The sequence below is a fragment of the Gossypium arboreum genome, chromosome 12 (assembly GCF_025698485.1).
Source record: "Gossypium arboreum isolate Shixiya-1 chromosome 12, ASM2569848v2, whole genome shotgun sequence".
Lineage (NCBI taxonomy): Eukaryota > Viridiplantae > Streptophyta > Magnoliopsida > Malvales > Malvaceae > Gossypium > Gossypium arboreum.
The window spans coordinates 90,467,140-90,484,764 of NC_069081.1; the positions used below are offsets into that span (position 1 = coordinate 90,467,140).

A 17,625-nucleotide genomic window follows, 5' to 3' on the forward strand; every position below is an offset into this window, starting at 1 on the left:
AAAGGCCTTTTTTGTTCGCACACCTGCACCGAAAGCTTTCCTTCCCTTTCTCTTCTACAGTTTTTTTTATTCACGAAACAACTTTAAATGTTAGGAATTTACGAATTAAAATCCAAATAGCTTTCCTTATCCTTCTCTTCTACAGTTTAGTTTTTTTTTTTCATGAAACAACTTTAAATGTTATTAATTTACGAATCAAAATTCAAATAGCTTTTTCTTCTATCTCTGACACTAACCGTCAAATTGACTTGGATCTAAGCCATGTTTTTTTACTCGCCGATGGGTACTAATCCACCAAACTGATCGTTAGATCATCGCTTGGAATTCACTAGCTAGACTTAAAAACAACATTCACAACCCAATAACTTAAAAAAAAAAAACTCTCTAATAAGTTTAGTAACTTAAATGAAAACTTTCGAGTAGTTCAGTGACCATTTTGTAACTAATTTTCTTTTTTGATCTTCGCCACTAAACGTTAGATCAACTTGAATTTAAGGTATGTTATTCTACCCGTCGACGGGTACTAATCTACTATACTGATCGTCGAATCATCGCTTGGAGCTCAATAGCTTGACTTAGAAAAAAACACCAACCTAATGATTAAAAAAAACTCTCGAATATTTCAATAACTTGAATGGAAATTTTCGAATATATTTTATAATTTTTTAAAATTAAAAAGTATAAATTACCAAAAAGAATATTTCAAAACTTATTCTTACCAACACATCATTAGCACTGAAAACATAATTAAAGCTAGTATAAGTAGGATCTTTTGTCTTGTTATAACATAACTTTCTTCTATAGGAAACTAATTTAATACTTTATTCAATTAACACCCCATTTTACCCCCTCCTTTTTCCTCATCCACTCAAGGATTGATTAGGAAATAAGAAAAAAATAAAGGGTAAAATAGGAAAAATAAAGATTAGCACTAAAAAGAAGTGGGTAATAATTTAATGAGTAGATCGTCACCAAATTCGCTCCTTTTTTAATTGTCTGAGAGCATAGAGAAAGAAGAAACTGAAAAGCCGAGGCCATCATCGTCTTCATTAATCAAAGCCTTAAAAGAAAGGGTCTTAAGCTCCATCGATTCTCTGTTTTTGTGTGTGTGAAAAAGTTTTAATTTTTATCAGAGGTGAGCTTCACTATCCTTTTTTTTCTTTTGCAATCTCGATCTTCTTTCATAAGCTTTCGTTATTCCAATTTTATCCTCGACTTCCTACATTATTTTCCTTATTTGCCATCAAAACCCTAGCTTGACAGTATCTCCACAAAGGGGTAAAAAAAGGGGTCAATCTTTTTAACTTGTTACCTCATCTTTTGTTTTCTTCTATTTTTAGCATTTTAGCATGTAAAAGAACATAGCTTGTTTTTAGTTCTATTTTGGGGTTTGCACGGTTTAGTAGATTTGTTCATTGCTGAATCAAAAACGGTGTATTTTTTTGGTATGCTGGATTGAGTCACTTGGGGATGGAGACATTTGCTCATACTGTGTTTCAAACAATTATGTTAGAGATTAAATTGTGATTTTTGTCTTCAGTGGTTGTTGCTTTTATTTGTTTCTTAATTAAATATCCCCATATATATGAGGTTTTACTTTCACTTTGCTGACAGGGTGGAGTGAGATTGATAAGCTAATTTGTAGATTCCATGTTTGAGGTGGCATACTCAGTGCATCTATGCTTTCTCAATTTGATTTTCTATATATATATATATATGTTTTTAATAAAATTCCACGGTGGTTCTGATATATATATGTTTTGCATGAATGCAGCTTGGCTTTGGCATCTCCTCTTAGTATTTGATGCTTGAAGCAGTATGCCGCTGATAGTTGGTAGATATGCAAAGGTATCATGGTGCCGGCTGCACTAGTGCAGTTAATAACAGCGCGATAGGAGGAGCTTCAGCTAGGGATACTTCCCGGGCTGACCCATCTTCGTTACCACCTAACTTCCAATTCAATTCTAGGTGACTGTTCCAAAATACCATACTCGTTTTTGCTCTGGTTACAGATTTCTGTGTCCTTGGATTTTGAATTGATTTTACTTTTGTTGATTCTAAAGAGGGTTAGACTATATTTTTGGGATATTATCCTTTGATGAATTTTCAATTAGTGACCATATGTTGAGAATCTTTTGCTCCAGTTTCGACTCTTAAGAACACTGCTAATCTTGAATTAGCTTCTAAGTTTTGCTGTGAGCACTTTGGTCCAGTTATCTGATTGTATGACTGTGCATAGGGTGTTTGTGGTTAGATGTGGTATCTAATGCTTTATATCTCCTGCACCTTTATTATTTTTCAAATCATCTCGCACTTTCCCCTTTTTCCCCTGAAAAATAGATCTAGTTTGCTATGGACTGTTAATAACTTAATATATTAAATTTCAGAAAATATATTTATGCTTAACGGTTTTTACTAGATCTATAAAGTTGTCTTAGTGTGAGAATACACTTTCTCTGCCTGGTATCCTTAATTATACCCATTTTATAGGCGGCAATCTCAGTTAGCATCCTACAAGTTGAAGTGTGACAAGGAACCGCTTAATTGCAGGTACCTCATAATACAGTTATATGACCCTTTTGACTGCTTTGTGATAATGGATTATGAAGCTATTTGAGTTGATGGGCCTACTGCTTGATTCTTAAATTTATCTTCTTAAATTATTGAATGTAGACATGTAGTTTATCTTGCATACTAGTATTTTATTATTGTTCCTTTTCAGACTTGGCCCCCCTGATTTTCATCCTCAGTCCCAAACTTGTCCTGAGGAGACTCTCACTAGAGAAAATGTGCAACAGGGATATAAGGATACCATTGATGGACTGGAGGTATATTCTTATTATTGACTGCTATCTTTACTCTTTTTCCCCTGCAACATCCATGTGTGTGGTTGGTAACTATGGTCGCTTTTCCAATCTATATGAATTTACATTACTTGAACTTAATGCTGAGGTAATGATGCTTTATTTTCTTTGCCCTGCTTTGAGTTGATGCTGAGAAATTTACTTAGCCATATCGGTGTGAGGCTGCTTGGAGTTGATCCATATCGGTGTGAGGCTGGTTGGAGTTGATGCTGAGATAGTGACTTAGTGATATCTTAAAGCCTTAGGATTAAATCTGAAAAATTGTTCCTTGATCAATAGTATTGGTTTGAGGCTGTTTTGAGTTTGACGCGGAGATAGCAATTTCTTAAAGCTGTAGGAAATTTATATCCGGGAAATTTTTATGCTAATTTCAGGAGATTAACTGTCTTTCCACTAGCTTCATTTATTACTATCAGATTTGTTGCCTAACATGGTCCCGCTCTCTGTTCAGGATTCGAAAGAGATTTCATTGACTCAGATTCAGGCTTTTACAAAGCCAGTTGTTCTCAAATGCAGAGATGTAAGTCACTTTATTTCTGGTGCTATGGTAGTTGAGTAGACTGTTTACTTTTGTGCTTATTAAATTTAATTTCTTGTGAAATATAACGTGCAGTTTTTGGAAAATGTTTTTAACTTTCTAATAAGTTTTTGTCTTCTTTGCAGGCAATAAGAAAGTGTCTAAGGGCTATCAATGAATCTCGTGCTCAAAAGCGGAAGGTAATGCATTTGTTCTATTCATATTTATTCACTTATCTGCTTCTTTAGTTGTTTCTTGTTTCAGTACTTGTATTATCAAATTTTGTTTTGCTTCCTCTTTAAAGTCTGAATCCCAGTATAGTATTTGAGGCTGTATTTTGTTCTCGTCAGGCTGGTCAGGTATATGGTATCCCTCTTTCTGGTTCACTGTTAAGTAAACCAGGGGTTTTCCCTGAACAAAGGCCATGCAGTGAAGATTTCAGAAAGAAATGGATTGAGGTGTGTTTATGCTCCCTAAGTTCTGTTGTTTCTTATCAATTTTGAGTTCTTGAAGCTTGGTGAAAGGCAAAAACAAACTTTATTCATTAACTCAATTATTTGTTTCCTTATATTTTTCCCAGGGCTTATCACAGCAAAACAAAAGTTTGTGTTCTTTGGCCGATCAGGTTCCTCTTGGGTATAAGAATAGAACATTAATTGAAGTTCTTATCCGGAATAACGTTCCATTGCTGAGAGCAACTTGGTTTATCAAAGTAACTTATCTTAATCAGGTACAATTGCTTTAATTATTGAAGCAATCTGATCACACTCTTCGCAATTGGTCTAGTCTATTCATCATATCGGTTGTTAGCAAATTATGGTTGTCTTTTGTAGGTTCGCCCAGGTTCTGCAATTTCTACTGGATCACTCGACAAAGCTCAATTATCTCGTACAGAGCTCTGGACAAAAGATGTTATTGATTACTTGCAGCACCTTTTAGATGAAATTTTTTCTAGAAATAATTCTCATTTTACTCAACATGGTAGAGATCGATTGCCACAAATGCATAATGCGGCGTCTTTGCAGCATAGGAGTGCCTCAGCATCAACAACCCTTGATGGTGAGGAGCCGTCTCTTCAATTCAAATGGTTGTATGTGGTGCGACTCTTGCAATGGCATCATGCAGAAGGGCTGGTTCTTCCCTCTCTTATCATTGACTGGGTTCTCAATCAACTGCAGGTATTGAATTTGGTGTGACCTATAAATGCTTTTTCCACCTTTCTTTGAGGAATGCTCGTATAGGGAGTAATTGTGAGCTTATGAACATTCTTGTAGTTTTGATTATCATATTTGTTCTTTTCCAGGAAAAGGAATTGCTTGAGATTCTGCAGTTGCTATTGCCAATTGTTTATGGAGTTTTAGAAACAGTTATTTTATGTCAGACATATGTACGTAATCTTGTGGCTATAGCTATTCGCTTTATCCGTGAGCCTTCACCTGGTGGAGCTGATTTGGTTGATAATTCCCGGAGAGCGTATACAGTATCTGCACTGGTTGAGATGCTTCGCTATTTGATACAGGCTGTGCCAGATACATTTGTTGCTTTAGATTGCTTTCCTTTACCAACTTGTGTAGTTTCACATGCATTTAGTGATGTTGGTTTTTTGTCAAAGTCATCAGATGATGCAGGGAAAATAAAAAGCAATTCAGCATATGCTTATGTTCTCAAAGTTAAAGGGTTTGATTCCCAATACCAGTCCTTGTCATTCGATCATGTTGTTTCCACCATCCACAAGTGTGCTGATAATCTTGCTAAAGGTGCAAGTGCTGGATATCCTTGCCAAAGTATGGCAAAAGCTGTGCAGACTCTGGACAAAGCTCTTTTGCATGGAGATCTAATAGAGGCTTATAAACATATCTTTGATGATCTTTGTGATGGAGCAGTTGGCGAAGGTTGGGTTGCTAAGGTCAGCCCATGCTTAAGATCATCACTAAAATGGCTTCAAACTGTGAATTTGTCATTGATTTGTTCAGTTTTTTTCCTCTGTGAGTGGGCAACATGTGATTTCCGAGACTTCCGGACTGCTCCTCCCCATAACTTGAAGTTCACTGGTAGAAAAGATTTTTCACAAATATATCTTGCAATTCATCTTCTAAAGCTGAAGAGGAAAGAGTGGCAGAACCCAGAATACAAGAAGGGAAGAGCTTCTGGACTTTACAGCACTGCAAATAATACCAGTTATCAGAATAACTATTCCAGGAGGAATTTGTTGGGAAATATATATGAAGCTAAAAGCAATGGAAAATATGTTCATGGAAGAAGTAGTAGTTCTTCAGATATATTTGACAGCCCTGGTCCCCTGCATGATATTATTGTGTGCTGGATCGATCAGCATGAAGGGCTTAAAGGAGAAGGTGGCAAGCGTCTTCAGCTTTTCATACTGGAACTCATACGATCTGGAATCTTTTATCCTCAGGCATATGTGAGACAGCTTATAGTTAGTGGGATTATCGATATATCCCGACCTATGGCTGACCTGGACAGAAGAAAGAGACACCATCGAATCTTGAAGCAGCTACCTGGGCAGTATATGCTAGATATTTTGGAAGAAGCAAGAATTGCTAAGGGCTCAGAATTGCTTGAGGCTGTAAATGTTTACTCAAATGAGCGTCGTCTTGTCCTTCACAATCTTCTTTTTGATCAACATAATAGTGCAAACACTTCTCATGTATCAACTAATGACAAAAAGTCTCATTCTACCTCAGGAAGGGATGGTGCTTTCCAAGTTTCTGGTGATCGGTGGAAAACTCTTCAGTCTTCAAAGACTTTCAGGAGAGATGTGGACCTTGAAGGACTGAAGGCTTCCATTTCAGTATTGTTGCAATTCCCTAGCTTATCTTCTACATCTGCAGATAGTGGAGTTGAAGAGTCTCAAGGGAGTTCCAAAAGGTCTGTTGGGTCAACATGCAACAAGCCGGACATGTTTGAAGGTGCCCCTGGGTATGAAGATTGTAAAAGGGTAAAAAGACAGAAATTAAGTGAAGATAAGAGTTTATATCTTCAAGCACCTTCACCAATTCCATCAGATGATGAAGATACTTGGTGGATGAGGAAGGGGCAGAAAAACATAGAATCTTTCAAATCTGATCCTCCTCTTAAATCAACAAAGCAAGTTTCTCGTGGTAGACAAAAGACCGTGCGTAAAACTCAGAGTCTTGCTCAATTAGCAGCTGCTAGAATTGAGGGTAGCCAGGGAGCATCTACAAGTCACATTTGTGATAATAAGATAAACTGCTCACATCATAGAACTGAGGTAGAAACTTTAAAGCCAGTGGATGGAATCAGAACAACCCATTTTGGAGATATTGTTTCGATTGAAAAGGGTTTAAAGCAGCTTCGCTTTGTGGAGAAGAGGATTATCATGGTTTGGTTGATATCTGTAGTCAAGCAGCTTGTTGAAGAGTCGGAGAAATCTGTGGCCAAGGCTGGCCAGTACGGCAGGCCCTTCATTGCGGCTGATGAGAAGAGTCCTTTGGGATGGAAGCTTGGTGAGGATGAACTATCAGTTATACTGCATCTAATGGATGTTTCCTGTGATTCAGTTTCAGCGATCAAATTTCTCCTTTGGCTGTTGCCAATAGTTAGCAGTAATCCTGGTCCTACTGTTCATAGTGGGAGAAACAGTCTAAGGGTGCCCAGGAATGTAGATAATTGTGCATGTGCAGTGGGGGAGGCATATCTTTTATCATCTCTTCGAAGGTGAAATATCATTATTCTACCCTTTTTTTTTTTTTTCTTTTAACTAAATTGTTCATGCATATCAGTTCTGGCTATAAAAAATTTGTGCTTTTCTAGGCTGGCTCTTTATTAGTGTCCATTGTATTGCCGATATGATTTAATACACTTGCTGTGTCTTGATCTTACTTTACCAGTTATTTTAGCTCTTTTCCTCTCTTTTCTGCCCCCAATTTCTGGCTAAAGCAAAACTGTTCAGGATTTTCGTGGATCTATCTATACTATTATTGTCTGCATGAAAGCATTTCAAAAATACATTTTTTCTTGGTGTATGGTTGGAGTAGACTGATGTCTAGAAACCATCCTGGAGACTGGAGAACTTCAATATTTTTCTCCGGAAGTTATTGCTCAGGATTGGATTCTTGAGCTACTGGATTTGTCATGCCTTTTTGTGGCTCTTTTCTCTCTGCTGGCTTGACCTCCATATATATCTTACTTGCTTAATGATGTCTTTTCTTCAGGTATGAGAACATACTTATTGCTGCAGATCTTGTTCCTGAAGCTTTGTCAGCTATAATGCTTCGTGCTGCTGCAATTATGGCCACTAATGGAAGAGTTACAGGTTCGGGAACCCTAGTGTTTGCTTGGTATTTGTTGAAGAAGTATGGCAAAGTTGCCAGTGTAATTGAATGGGAGAAGAAATACAAAGGTACTTGTGACAAGAGACTTTTGTCTGAACTTGAATCTGGACAACAAGAGGGAGATTTTGGGTTTGCATTTGGAGTTCCAGGAGGTATTGAAGATCCTGATGATTATTTCCGTAAAAAGATAACTGGTGGACGTTTTTCGAGAGTGGGTTTAAGCATGAGAGATATGGTTCAGCGTCATGTTGATGATGTCTTGCACTCTCTCTTAGGTAAAGAGAGAAAACTTGTTGCAGCCGGTGCACCAAAAACTCCTGCCATTGAAAAAGGGGTTGATGGTTATCAAGTTGCTCAACAAATCATAATGGGACTAATGGACTGCATTAGACAGACTGGTGGTGCTGCTCAAGAAGGGGACCCAGGTTTGGTGTCTTCTGCTGTTTCTGCCATTGTTGGCAATGTAGGATCAACACTAGCAAAGATACCTGATTTTACTGGTGGCAGCAATTATTCAAATTATCAACCCTCTATAAGTTCCTTGAGTTTTGCAAAGCGTATCTTGCGCATTCATTTAATATGCCTATGCCTGCTAAAGGAAGCCCTTGGAGAACGCCAAAGCCGGGCATTTGAGGTAGCTCTTGGAACAGAGGCCTCTTCTGCTTTAGCAGTAGCATTTGCTCCTGCAAAGTCCTCTCGTGGTCAGTTTAAGTTGTCCCCTGATGCTCCTGAGTCTAATGCGAACATATCTGGTGACAATTTGAACAGTTCTGCCAAATCGACTCTTGGGAGAACAACCAAAATGTCAGCTGCTATTTCTGCTCTTCTGTTAGGGGCTATTGTTCATGGGGTCATTAGCTTGGAGAGAATGGTAACAGTCTTAAGATTAAAGGAAGGTTTGGATGTTGTTCAGTTTGTAAGGAGCACAAAAACCAGTTCTAATGGTAATGCCCGATCTGTTGGGGCTTTTAAGTTGGACAACTCATTTGAAATTTATGTGCACTGGTTTCGGCTGTTTGTTGGGAACTGTAGAACTGTTTGTGATGGGCTAGTTTTGGAACTCTTGGGTGAACAACCTGTTGTAGCTCTTTCAAGTATGCAGAGACTGCTCCCAATTAATTTGGTCTTTCCACCAGCTTATGCAATATTTGCTTTTGTTATATGGAAGCCATTCATTTTGAGTAGTAACATTGCAAGTCGTGAAGATATTCATCAATTGTATCAGTCTTTAACAATGGCCATCGGTGATGCTGTGAAACACATACCTTTTCGTGATGTTTGTATGAGGGATACCCGTGGTTTTTATGATATTATAGCTGCAGATACCACTGATTCTGAGTTCGCAGCCTTGCTAGAGTTGAATGGTTTGGACACGCACTTGAAATCCATGGCCTTTATCCCTCTTCGTGCAAGGCTCTTTCTAAATGCTATAATTGATTGTAAGATGCCTTATTCTGCTCTTACACATGATGAGGGGAATCGGGTTTCTGGACATGGCGAGTCTAAAGCTCTGCGTGCAGAGAATGATTCAAAGCAAGGTAAGCTTATTCGTGCATTGGATGCTTTGCAACCAGCTAAGTTTCGTTGGCAGTGGGTCGAATTAAGGCTTCTTTTAAATGAACAAGCACTCATTGATAAGATGGAGAGTCATGACATGTCCTTGGTGGATGCGCTTCGCTCTTCCTCACCCAGTTCTGAAAGAGCTTCTCCTTCTGAGAATGAGAAAGTTTTCATTGAGATCATCCTCACCAGATTGTTGGTCAGACCTGATGCTGCTCCTCTTTTCTCAGAGGTGGTTCATCTTTTTGGAAGGTCATTAGAAGATTCATTGCTGATGCAGGCTAAATGGTTCTTAGGAGGCATGGATGTTCTTTTGGGACGGAAAACTATTAGGCAACGACTCATTAATATCGCTGAAACTAAGAACCTTTCTACTAAGACCCAGTTTTGGAATCCTTGGGGATGGTCTTATTCAGGTGGTGATCCTGTGACGAATAGGGGAGAGAAGAAGAACGAAGCCACCTTTCTTGAGGAAGGTGAAGTCATTGAGGAGGCCGTGGAGTCAAAAAAGTGTGCGAAAGGTTCTCAAATCGATGTTGAAGGTTCCAATATCAGCCAGCAGCATGTAACAGAGAAGGCATTTACTAAATTGATTCTTCCTTGCATAGACCAAAGCTCTGCCGACTCGCGCAATACCTTTGCAAATGATTTGATAAAGCAGTTTAGCACTATTGAGCAGCAAGTAAAGTTGGTTACTCGTGGCGTAAGCAAGCAGACTGGAACTGCCTCTTCAATTGAAGTTTCTCCGAATAAAAGCAACAGTCGGAAAAGTATAAGAGGTGCTAGTCCTGGATTGGCTAGACGAACAATGGCTCCTGCAGAGTCTGTACCTCCTTCTCCTGCAGCTTTGCGAGCTTCTATGTCATTAAGGTTGCAGTTTATTGTGAGATTACTGCCGATCATATGTGCAGATGGGTAAGATTTTTTCTATTTTGATGATTTGTCACTCTTTCTTCTCTGAAGTAATTCGTCTCTTTCGTATTTCGTAAATTGAAAAAATGAACTGTTTTGATATGTTTTGTATCTGATTTGATCATCTTTTCCTTTATCTTATGTGAGGAACTTTTTAACTCTTTTCTGTGTTGCTGATGCCTGAAAATTGGGTGCCAGGAGTATTTTCTTCTCTTTATGGGAGAATTTAAAAAAAACTGAAAAATACATTGACTTTTGGTCTTCTACCAGAAACTATTCCCCCCCTCTTCGGATTCTTTCATCCAAATTAATAACCACTCAATCAGATAGTCGTGATGGAATATTGTTTTTTATTGTTCAACATTGTGATGGAATATTATTAAGAATCTGTGTTACTGTGTCTGGTATTTAATGAACTAGTTCACCAAGGTTTCATTTGTTGGCTTATTTAGGGAACCATCGTCAAGAAACTTGAGGCACATGCTTGCCTCTGTAATACTTCGATTGCTTGGAAGTAGGGTTGTGCATGAGGATGTGGACCTATCTTTTAATTTCAAACAGTTGAAGAGGGACGCGGAGCTGGTGTCTTGTATTGCATCCTCAGAGATTTATAGAGATAGTCTTTTTGATCGCTTATTGTTAGTTCTACATGGGTTGTTAAGCAGTTGCCAGCCAAGTTGGCTAAGGTCAAAGACTGCCAATGATTTTTCTGGATTTGACCGTGAGGCATTGGAGAGTTTCCAGGTTTGATCTTTATCCTTCCCTTATTAAATTTACTGCTGCTTGTTTTGGTAAATAAACCTAAATTTATTAGAAATGTGGTCACGACGTGTTTTTGCTGCACCTGTAATGTAATTGGTATAAGGAATATAAATAAAGCAGGCATGCTGCATGCTAAAGACGTATATGTTTGCACTTCTGATTTGACTTTTGGTTTTATGTAAGTTATGAGCTCTTGAGATACCCTTCCTGTCAATGTAGAATATTGATTCATTTTAATTCCTCTTTTCAAACAAACTATCTTCTTATGAACATAAAGTTCTCAACAAGTCTTGCCGTGTGTGTAAAAGGTTATTTATTCAAACTGAAGTTAGCATTGGAGTAAAATGATAGATGATTCTTTACTCAACTCGGTAACTTTTTTCTGTTGGTGCAGAATGAATTAGATTCTATGCAACTACCTGAGATGATTAGATGGCGTATTCAGGCAGCGATGCCAATATTATTTCCTTCTTTCTGCAATGTGATCTCCTGCCACACACCTTCGGTCCCAGTTGGTGCTCTTAGTGTGCTTCAATCCAGCATCTACATCCCTGAATCTTGCAATGGTACCTTAAATGCACCTCAGAGACAGGTTGCATCGGCACGAACTGCAAATAACATACCGGGAAAAGCCAAGTCAATGCCTTCACTACAGGAGTACGATATGGAAATCGACCCATGGACACTATTGGAAGATGGAGCAGGTTCAAGTCCATCTTCAAGTGGCACTATTGTCATTGGTGGCAGCGACTGTGCTAATCTTCGAGCCTCAAGCTGGCTTAAGGGGGCTGTAAGAGTGAGGCGAACGGATCTGACATATACCGGTGCAGTGGATGATGACAGCTGATTTTAGATTTAACTTCATTTTTTATTTGGTATAAGGTTAGCGATCCCCACAACCCTCCCAAGAGCAACAGGTAAAATTTAACACGAATTCTGTTGCATGCATGTTGGCATCGATTTCACAGCTCTTACCTGTTCCATGTCTAATAGTGGAGGGGACACCGTTAGGAGGGGATTTTTTTTTCAGTCGGATGGTCGGGTGGCATGCTGAAAGTCTTTGTACAATAATCTCAAAATGTGCTCATTGTAGGCCATTTATTCGGCATGCAATACAACTTGCTATCATTTTATGCTTCCACCTAGACTGTATCACAAGTGCTATTCAGAGGCCTTGTTGTATATATAGAGATGATTGTTTCTGTTTACCAATTGATTTGAGCAAAATATCCCAAGAATGACATGTAGCTGTTCCATTTACTAATCTACTTTTTGCCTCCAATTCTCTCTCTCTCTCTCTCTCTCTCTCTCCAAGGCACATGCACATGCTAAGGTATGGACATCCACATGCCATGTACTGAAATACATTTATTGCTTATGTTGCAGTCATGCATACACTACTTTAATCATTAAACATCAGTTTCTGTGTACTTAAATTGATTTTTTTTAAACATTTCTGATGGCAAGATAACATTTTTGTTGGATAGGCATCCACCAGAACTAATGGATCATTGATCATAGAACCCAACTTTTTTTTTTTTTTTTGTAATTATGCACTATAATTAGTTTTAGATATAAAAAATTGGGATGTCTAGAAATTATTGTAGTTTTATATACAAAACCAAGGGTACTTATTTTAGTGTTAGTTTTAGCTTTAATTAAGGTAAGATGACTTCCTATACGGGCCAATGTTTTATGAAATGCTAGTAGTAGTAATATTTGTGGGTCTTGACTCTTGTATGAGAAAATTGGTTATATTGCAGCTGTTTGAAGATAATGAACTTAATAGATTGCATCTCAGTGGTCCAAAAATAAATTAAAAAACTATGAATCTCAGTGAGTCTGATACAATGTAAAACATTAAGCATCATCCGTTGGAAGGAGCACGCAAGATCCCCTTACCCTTGGAGTTTTTGGCCTTGAGAAATTCGTAGCTGATATCTATTTCTGGTTTGATTGTATTCTCAAACTTTATAGCTTCTTTTTCCTCAGCATTCATGTAGAAGCAGAAAATATAAATTCTGCTTTTTCTCTATGCCAATCCCGATAGGATAATTATCACACATTAGTCACATGTTCCACTTCAATCATATCAAGCCGTACCGCCGACCAACGTTGCACCTATGCTTATGGACAATTTCTGGTTTGATTGAATTCTCAAACTTTATAGCTTCTTTTTCCTCAGCATTCATATAGAAGCAGAAAATATAAATTCTGCTTTTTCTCTATGCCAATCCCGATAGGATAATTATCACACATTAGTCACATGTTCCACTTCAATCATATCAAGCCGTACCGCCGACCAACGTTGCACCTATGCTTATGGACACGTGCTTGAACCAAATACAGGTATCCATCCATGGACTGTCCCAAAAGCCGAGAACTCCCTCTCTCCTGCCCACTTTTCTACTAGTTTGCACATCATAACTCATAGTCCCTCGGCATAGAAACTTAACCTTCCTCCACCGTGTGAACCATCCTTTCCACTGCCTCCTCCACTTCCTCAACATACAGACATATATTTATATATATTTGATGCAGGCTGCCAAGTCCCTGTGGTTCATTGACTGATGTTTAAAATGGATTAGTGGGTATCCATTCTACTTTTATTTCAGATTGTTGTTTCAAAGGTTATAACGAATAACATGTATTGTTTGCAGTAACATATGATCATGAACGAAACCCATTTAAAAAGCAAGGTTAAGGTGTTAGAAATTACATGATTTATTTAAACGATTCTAATGTACAAGAATAAATGGTTCAAATATAACAGGAATCAACATATGCAAGGAATTTAGAAAAAAAGAAGAAGAAGAAGAAGCTGGGTTAACCAGCTGAAATAATGTTGGGGTTGAGTTAGCCCATTTTCAGTCTTGGTTTCTTGTTGTACTGTCTACAAAAAACACATCTTCAATCCAAGCAACAATGTTGAAAGCTAGTCCTTCTAATACCCTCGAATAACTCTCAAGGATTGCTTGCCCCACATCCTGCAAAAAAACCCCACAATTTTGGCATTCAAAGCTTGCATGTTATGGTGGAAAGCAAGAAAATACCAGTTTTTTATCACTTACCCTATTGTACTGAATTTTGCATGTGTCTAGGGACGTTTGTGAGAGTTCAGGGTATCTTTGCTTCAATGAAAATAACAAGCTCTCTGCTCTTTCAGCTAATATATGGTTTTTGTCACTTCGATCGATGTCGGACATTAAGTCTTTCACCATATTCCATGATGATTTTGAATGGATCATGCATGCTTTACGTCTCCATGTGTACATTGAAGCTTCAACACGATCTGCAAGTTCAAGTGCTTCATGTTCGGATGCTATGTTGAGACAATCAAGTAGATACTCAGGGGAGAATTTTTCTGTGGTGTACATGTAGCGGTATATCGGGTCTCCGATGCTGGCTCTTCCACTCTGTAGATAAGAAAAAGAGAGTTACTACCTTGTCTACCAAGAAAGCATTAGGGACAGGGGAAGGGGTTGCAGATGCTAGAACTCGAATCTTGGACTTACGAAATATCGATATACTTTTACAAGTGACCGCACGAACTAACTAAGCTATTATGGTTTTTATCAGCATAAGGGGCTAACCTTTGGAAGTGATGCCATGTATGAATCTGGGATTTCCATCTCAGAAAGAACACTGTTGTTTATAGACATTGCAGCCTTGTGAATTTGATTAGCACATTCTCGTTTATGTCGCAAGTGCTTCCTCGCTTTCTCGGTAAGACCACTTGAAGGAACACACGGCACCGGTACCCACCATTTCTCGTCATTTCTTTGAACAACTCTTCGAAATGAACCCATACGGGTCGAATTTGCCGATATACTCCCTTGCTCTGCGTACCAGAATTCTCTATCCTGGAAGCTATCCAGTATTTCCTGCAAAAGAATGTAAGCTCTAAGATATATAGATATATATATATATATATATATATATATAAACAAAAGACTGGTTTTTTTTGGGTAAGAGTACTACATAGGCACCTGTACTATGAGTTAGATTGCATTTTGCCCCTTCTACTAAAAAAATTGGCAAATTAGTCTCTGCACATTAAATCAAAGAAAAAATTGGTCCTTCTATTAAAAATTTCATCAATTTCTATTGTTAAAAACTGGTCTCTGTAAGTTAGCATAAGGTAGATATTGCATGCAAAGCATCACTGTCTTAATAGTACAAAGGATGAAATTTTTAATAAAAAAAAATTGCCCTTTGATCTAATTTACAGAGACTATTTTGCCCATCTTTTAGTAGAAGAGGCACAATGCAATCTGACTCCTATTGTAGGTGTCTCTATGGTACTTTTACCAATTTTTGTCTCACATAGAGCTTGTATCTTACAATGAGCATTGCATCCAATTTTCTCAGTGCTGGAAGATTGATGTAAATATCTGATCTTTGCCTGCTTTCCATTATCTAAACATGTAACATATACATACATACATAGATATATATATCATGTTAAAGCAAGCAAAGATGATAAATATCCATAAAAAAGTAATCTTTTTGGATATGGACTATGAAATCTTACCTCAACAGCTGCTCCATTACGTAAATTGTGTGACTTGGGGGTAAATTCCACAATATAATCACAGACAGATAAAAGACAATCCATTTCTCTTTTCCAAAGAGCTTTCTTTTCAGGGTTCAATGGCTCCAACCTCAAATTTTGCCCAAATACAGTTGCTGCAGTAATTACCATTCAACATAGAGTAAGCAATTCCATAGATTTCAAATATATGGTAAAAGTACCACAAAGGCCACTGTTCTAGGAGTCAAATTATATTTGGCCTCCTAAAACAAACTAGTTTCTGTAGATTAGATATATGCTTGACGGAATAACTAAATAGTGACGTCATGTTAATGCATAGAGATGATTTTTAATAGTAGAAATGAATAAAATTTTTAATAAAAGATCAATTTGCTCTTTGATCTTACGTATATGAACTAATTTGCTATTTTTTGAGTAGATATAAATGTATGAATGTATATGTGCGTATCTACCGTAAAGATTGGTTATGGAATTTGAGATTGTGATAGCTGTGCATACTCCTTTTCCACTTCCAGACATATCTTCTCCCAGTAAAAGTTTTGCAAATCTTTCCTTCATCATTTCAAGTTCTTTCCAACATAATTTTGAACCTCCATTAGCATAAAAATTAAAAAAGGAGACAATATATATACATATATATATATAGTTTAAGCATATGAAAGACAAACTCAAGCAATTTTACATACCTAAATCCAATGATTCCAAATCATCAAGCTTTTGATGATCATCTGCATTGCTATTTTTGCACTGTTTTGTTACAAGCCTTGTAAGAAGAGCTTGCTTTTGAGGAACAACCCCACCAGATCTCCTAGTTGACCAATGAGAAGAACAAGAAGGTGAAGCTTCACTACAGCAACTATGGTGATCATCAACAGGTTCAGAAAATACTGAAGTCGATGAATATGTTCGGCAATACACAAATGAATCACCACTCATGGTTGACTGATCATTTGGATCAGTTGAACAAGGTGATGGTTGATAACCCACATCATAGTTTTCATCACTGTTTGATGAATTCTCCATTTGAACACCTCTTTATAACACTTCTCTTTACTCTATTATCTGCAAATAATCATTAAAATTTTGGTCAGTGGGGGCTCAAGATTTAAGAACTTTTTTGAAAAACCATAATCAAACCATGGTCCAAAAACATGGACCCGACCAAAAAAGGCTTAAACTGAATAATTCTACAGTGTAAAGAAAGAAAAAGAAAAAGACCCAACTTTGTTACAGAAACAAAAAAGCAAATACTTGGTGTGCTAATAGTCACAGGTCATTGTAATTCACTGACAATATGAACAATAAAGTTTATATATAAGCAACCGTTGATGATAAAGCAACGTTCTTTTTTTCCACTTACCTTTTTAAAGTATAGATTTTTGAATTCAAAACCGTTGAAGAAGATGATGATAATATAGCTAGTAATAATCTGAAGAATAACGTTTAAAACAGTTCCTTTTTGTTGATATAATCCAAAAGATAAGCTTTCTTTTTGCAATTCCACCATGCTACCATCATCATCATCATCGTCATCATATGAACATAAAAAGACAAGGGATCTTGACTTCTTGACCGTCTGATTGATGGGTTCTTTTTGCTTTTTGTGATCAAAGAAGAAAAACCCAGTTTCAGAATCTGGAAAACAAAAATGGGTTCGATTGGATTCTTGTTGAAAGAGTATTTTTTTGGTTTCTGATAGAACATACAGAGTGTGTTTCTTAGTTGTAAATTGAATTGAATATTTACGAGGACTTGGGTGGCTTGTATTATTGTATGATGTTGCAAATTGCAAATACGTGATGAATATTTTATAGTTTTCGGTGAAAAAAGAATCTCAATTATTTTTTATTTTTAATTAAATGAAAATTTTCTAACTTTCTGAGTTAGTGTCAGAAATTCTATCTTTTAACCCTGAAATTGATATATAAAATTAGAGAAAAAAATGTTGTTAGTTTCTTTTTAGAAAAAACATAATAACAAATTTATAACTTTCACAATTAACTTTTAAATATTTAATCTAATTAAGTAATTATTTTTTAAAGAAAAATTAATTGAAATGTTAAAAGTTTAATAACATTGACTTAATACATGTGTGAACATCTATGTATATTTCTATTTTTAAAATTTTTACGAAAGGAA

The 17,625-nt window shown here is 37.0% G+C and overlaps 2 protein-coding genes across 7 annotated transcripts; one reads left to right on the forward strand and one right to left on the reverse strand.

Annotated features, from left to right (window-relative positions):
- Window positions 1-797: 797 nt before the first annotated feature.
- LOC108479287 (mediator of RNA polymerase II transcription subunit 12-like) lies at window positions 798-12,195 on the forward strand. 3 transcript variants are annotated; one of them, XM_017781792.2, is made up of 14 exons: window positions 798-1,135; window positions 1,615-1,659; window positions 1,775-1,968; window positions 2,491-2,550; window positions 2,723-2,828; window positions 3,316-3,384; window positions 3,528-3,581; window positions 3,732-3,839; window positions 3,962-4,111; window positions 4,215-4,559; window positions 4,685-7,080; window positions 7,578-10,172; window positions 10,622-10,913; window positions 11,326-12,195. In XM_017781792.2, exons 3-14 carry the CDS (start codon window positions 1,841-1,843, stop codon window positions 11,776-11,778), a joined length of 6,756 nt encoding a protein of 2,251 aa, XP_017637281.1. In that variant the 5' UTR covers window positions 798-1,135; window positions 1,615-1,659; window positions 1,775-1,840; the 3' UTR covers window positions 11,779-12,195. The 3 variants fall into 3 exon arrangements, with proteins under 3 accessions (XP_017637281.1, XP_017637280.1, XP_052878392.1); XM_053022432.1 differs by lacking the exon at window positions 798-1,135 and adding an exon at window positions 1,143-1,508; XM_017781791.2 differs by lacking the exon at window positions 1,615-1,659 and having other exon boundaries at window positions 800-1,135.
- A 1,422-nt stretch (window positions 12,196-13,617) lies between these two features.
- LOC108477142 (rop guanine nucleotide exchange factor 3-like) lies at window positions 13,618-17,293 on the reverse strand. Of its 4 annotated transcripts, none has more exons than XM_017779599.2 (8): window positions 16,847-17,293; window positions 16,173-16,548; window positions 15,939-16,055; window positions 15,466-15,620; window positions 15,276-15,350; window positions 14,525-14,815; window positions 14,003-14,347; window positions 13,618-13,918 (listed from the first exon to the last, which is right to left on the reverse strand). In XM_017779599.2, exons 2-8 carry the CDS (start codon window positions 16,507-16,509, stop codon window positions 13,799-13,801), a joined length of 1,440 nt encoding a protein of 479 aa, XP_017635088.1. In that variant the 5' UTR covers window positions 16,510-16,548; window positions 16,847-17,293; the 3' UTR covers window positions 13,618-13,798. The 4 variants fall into 4 exon arrangements, with proteins under 4 accessions (XP_017635088.1, XP_052878393.1, XP_052878394.1 ...); XM_053022433.1 differs by lacking the exon at window positions 16,847-17,293 and adding an exon at window positions 16,710-16,816; XM_053022434.1 differs by lacking the exon at window positions 16,847-17,293 and adding an exon at window positions 16,738-16,761.
- Window positions 17,294-17,625: the final 332 nt, after the last annotated feature.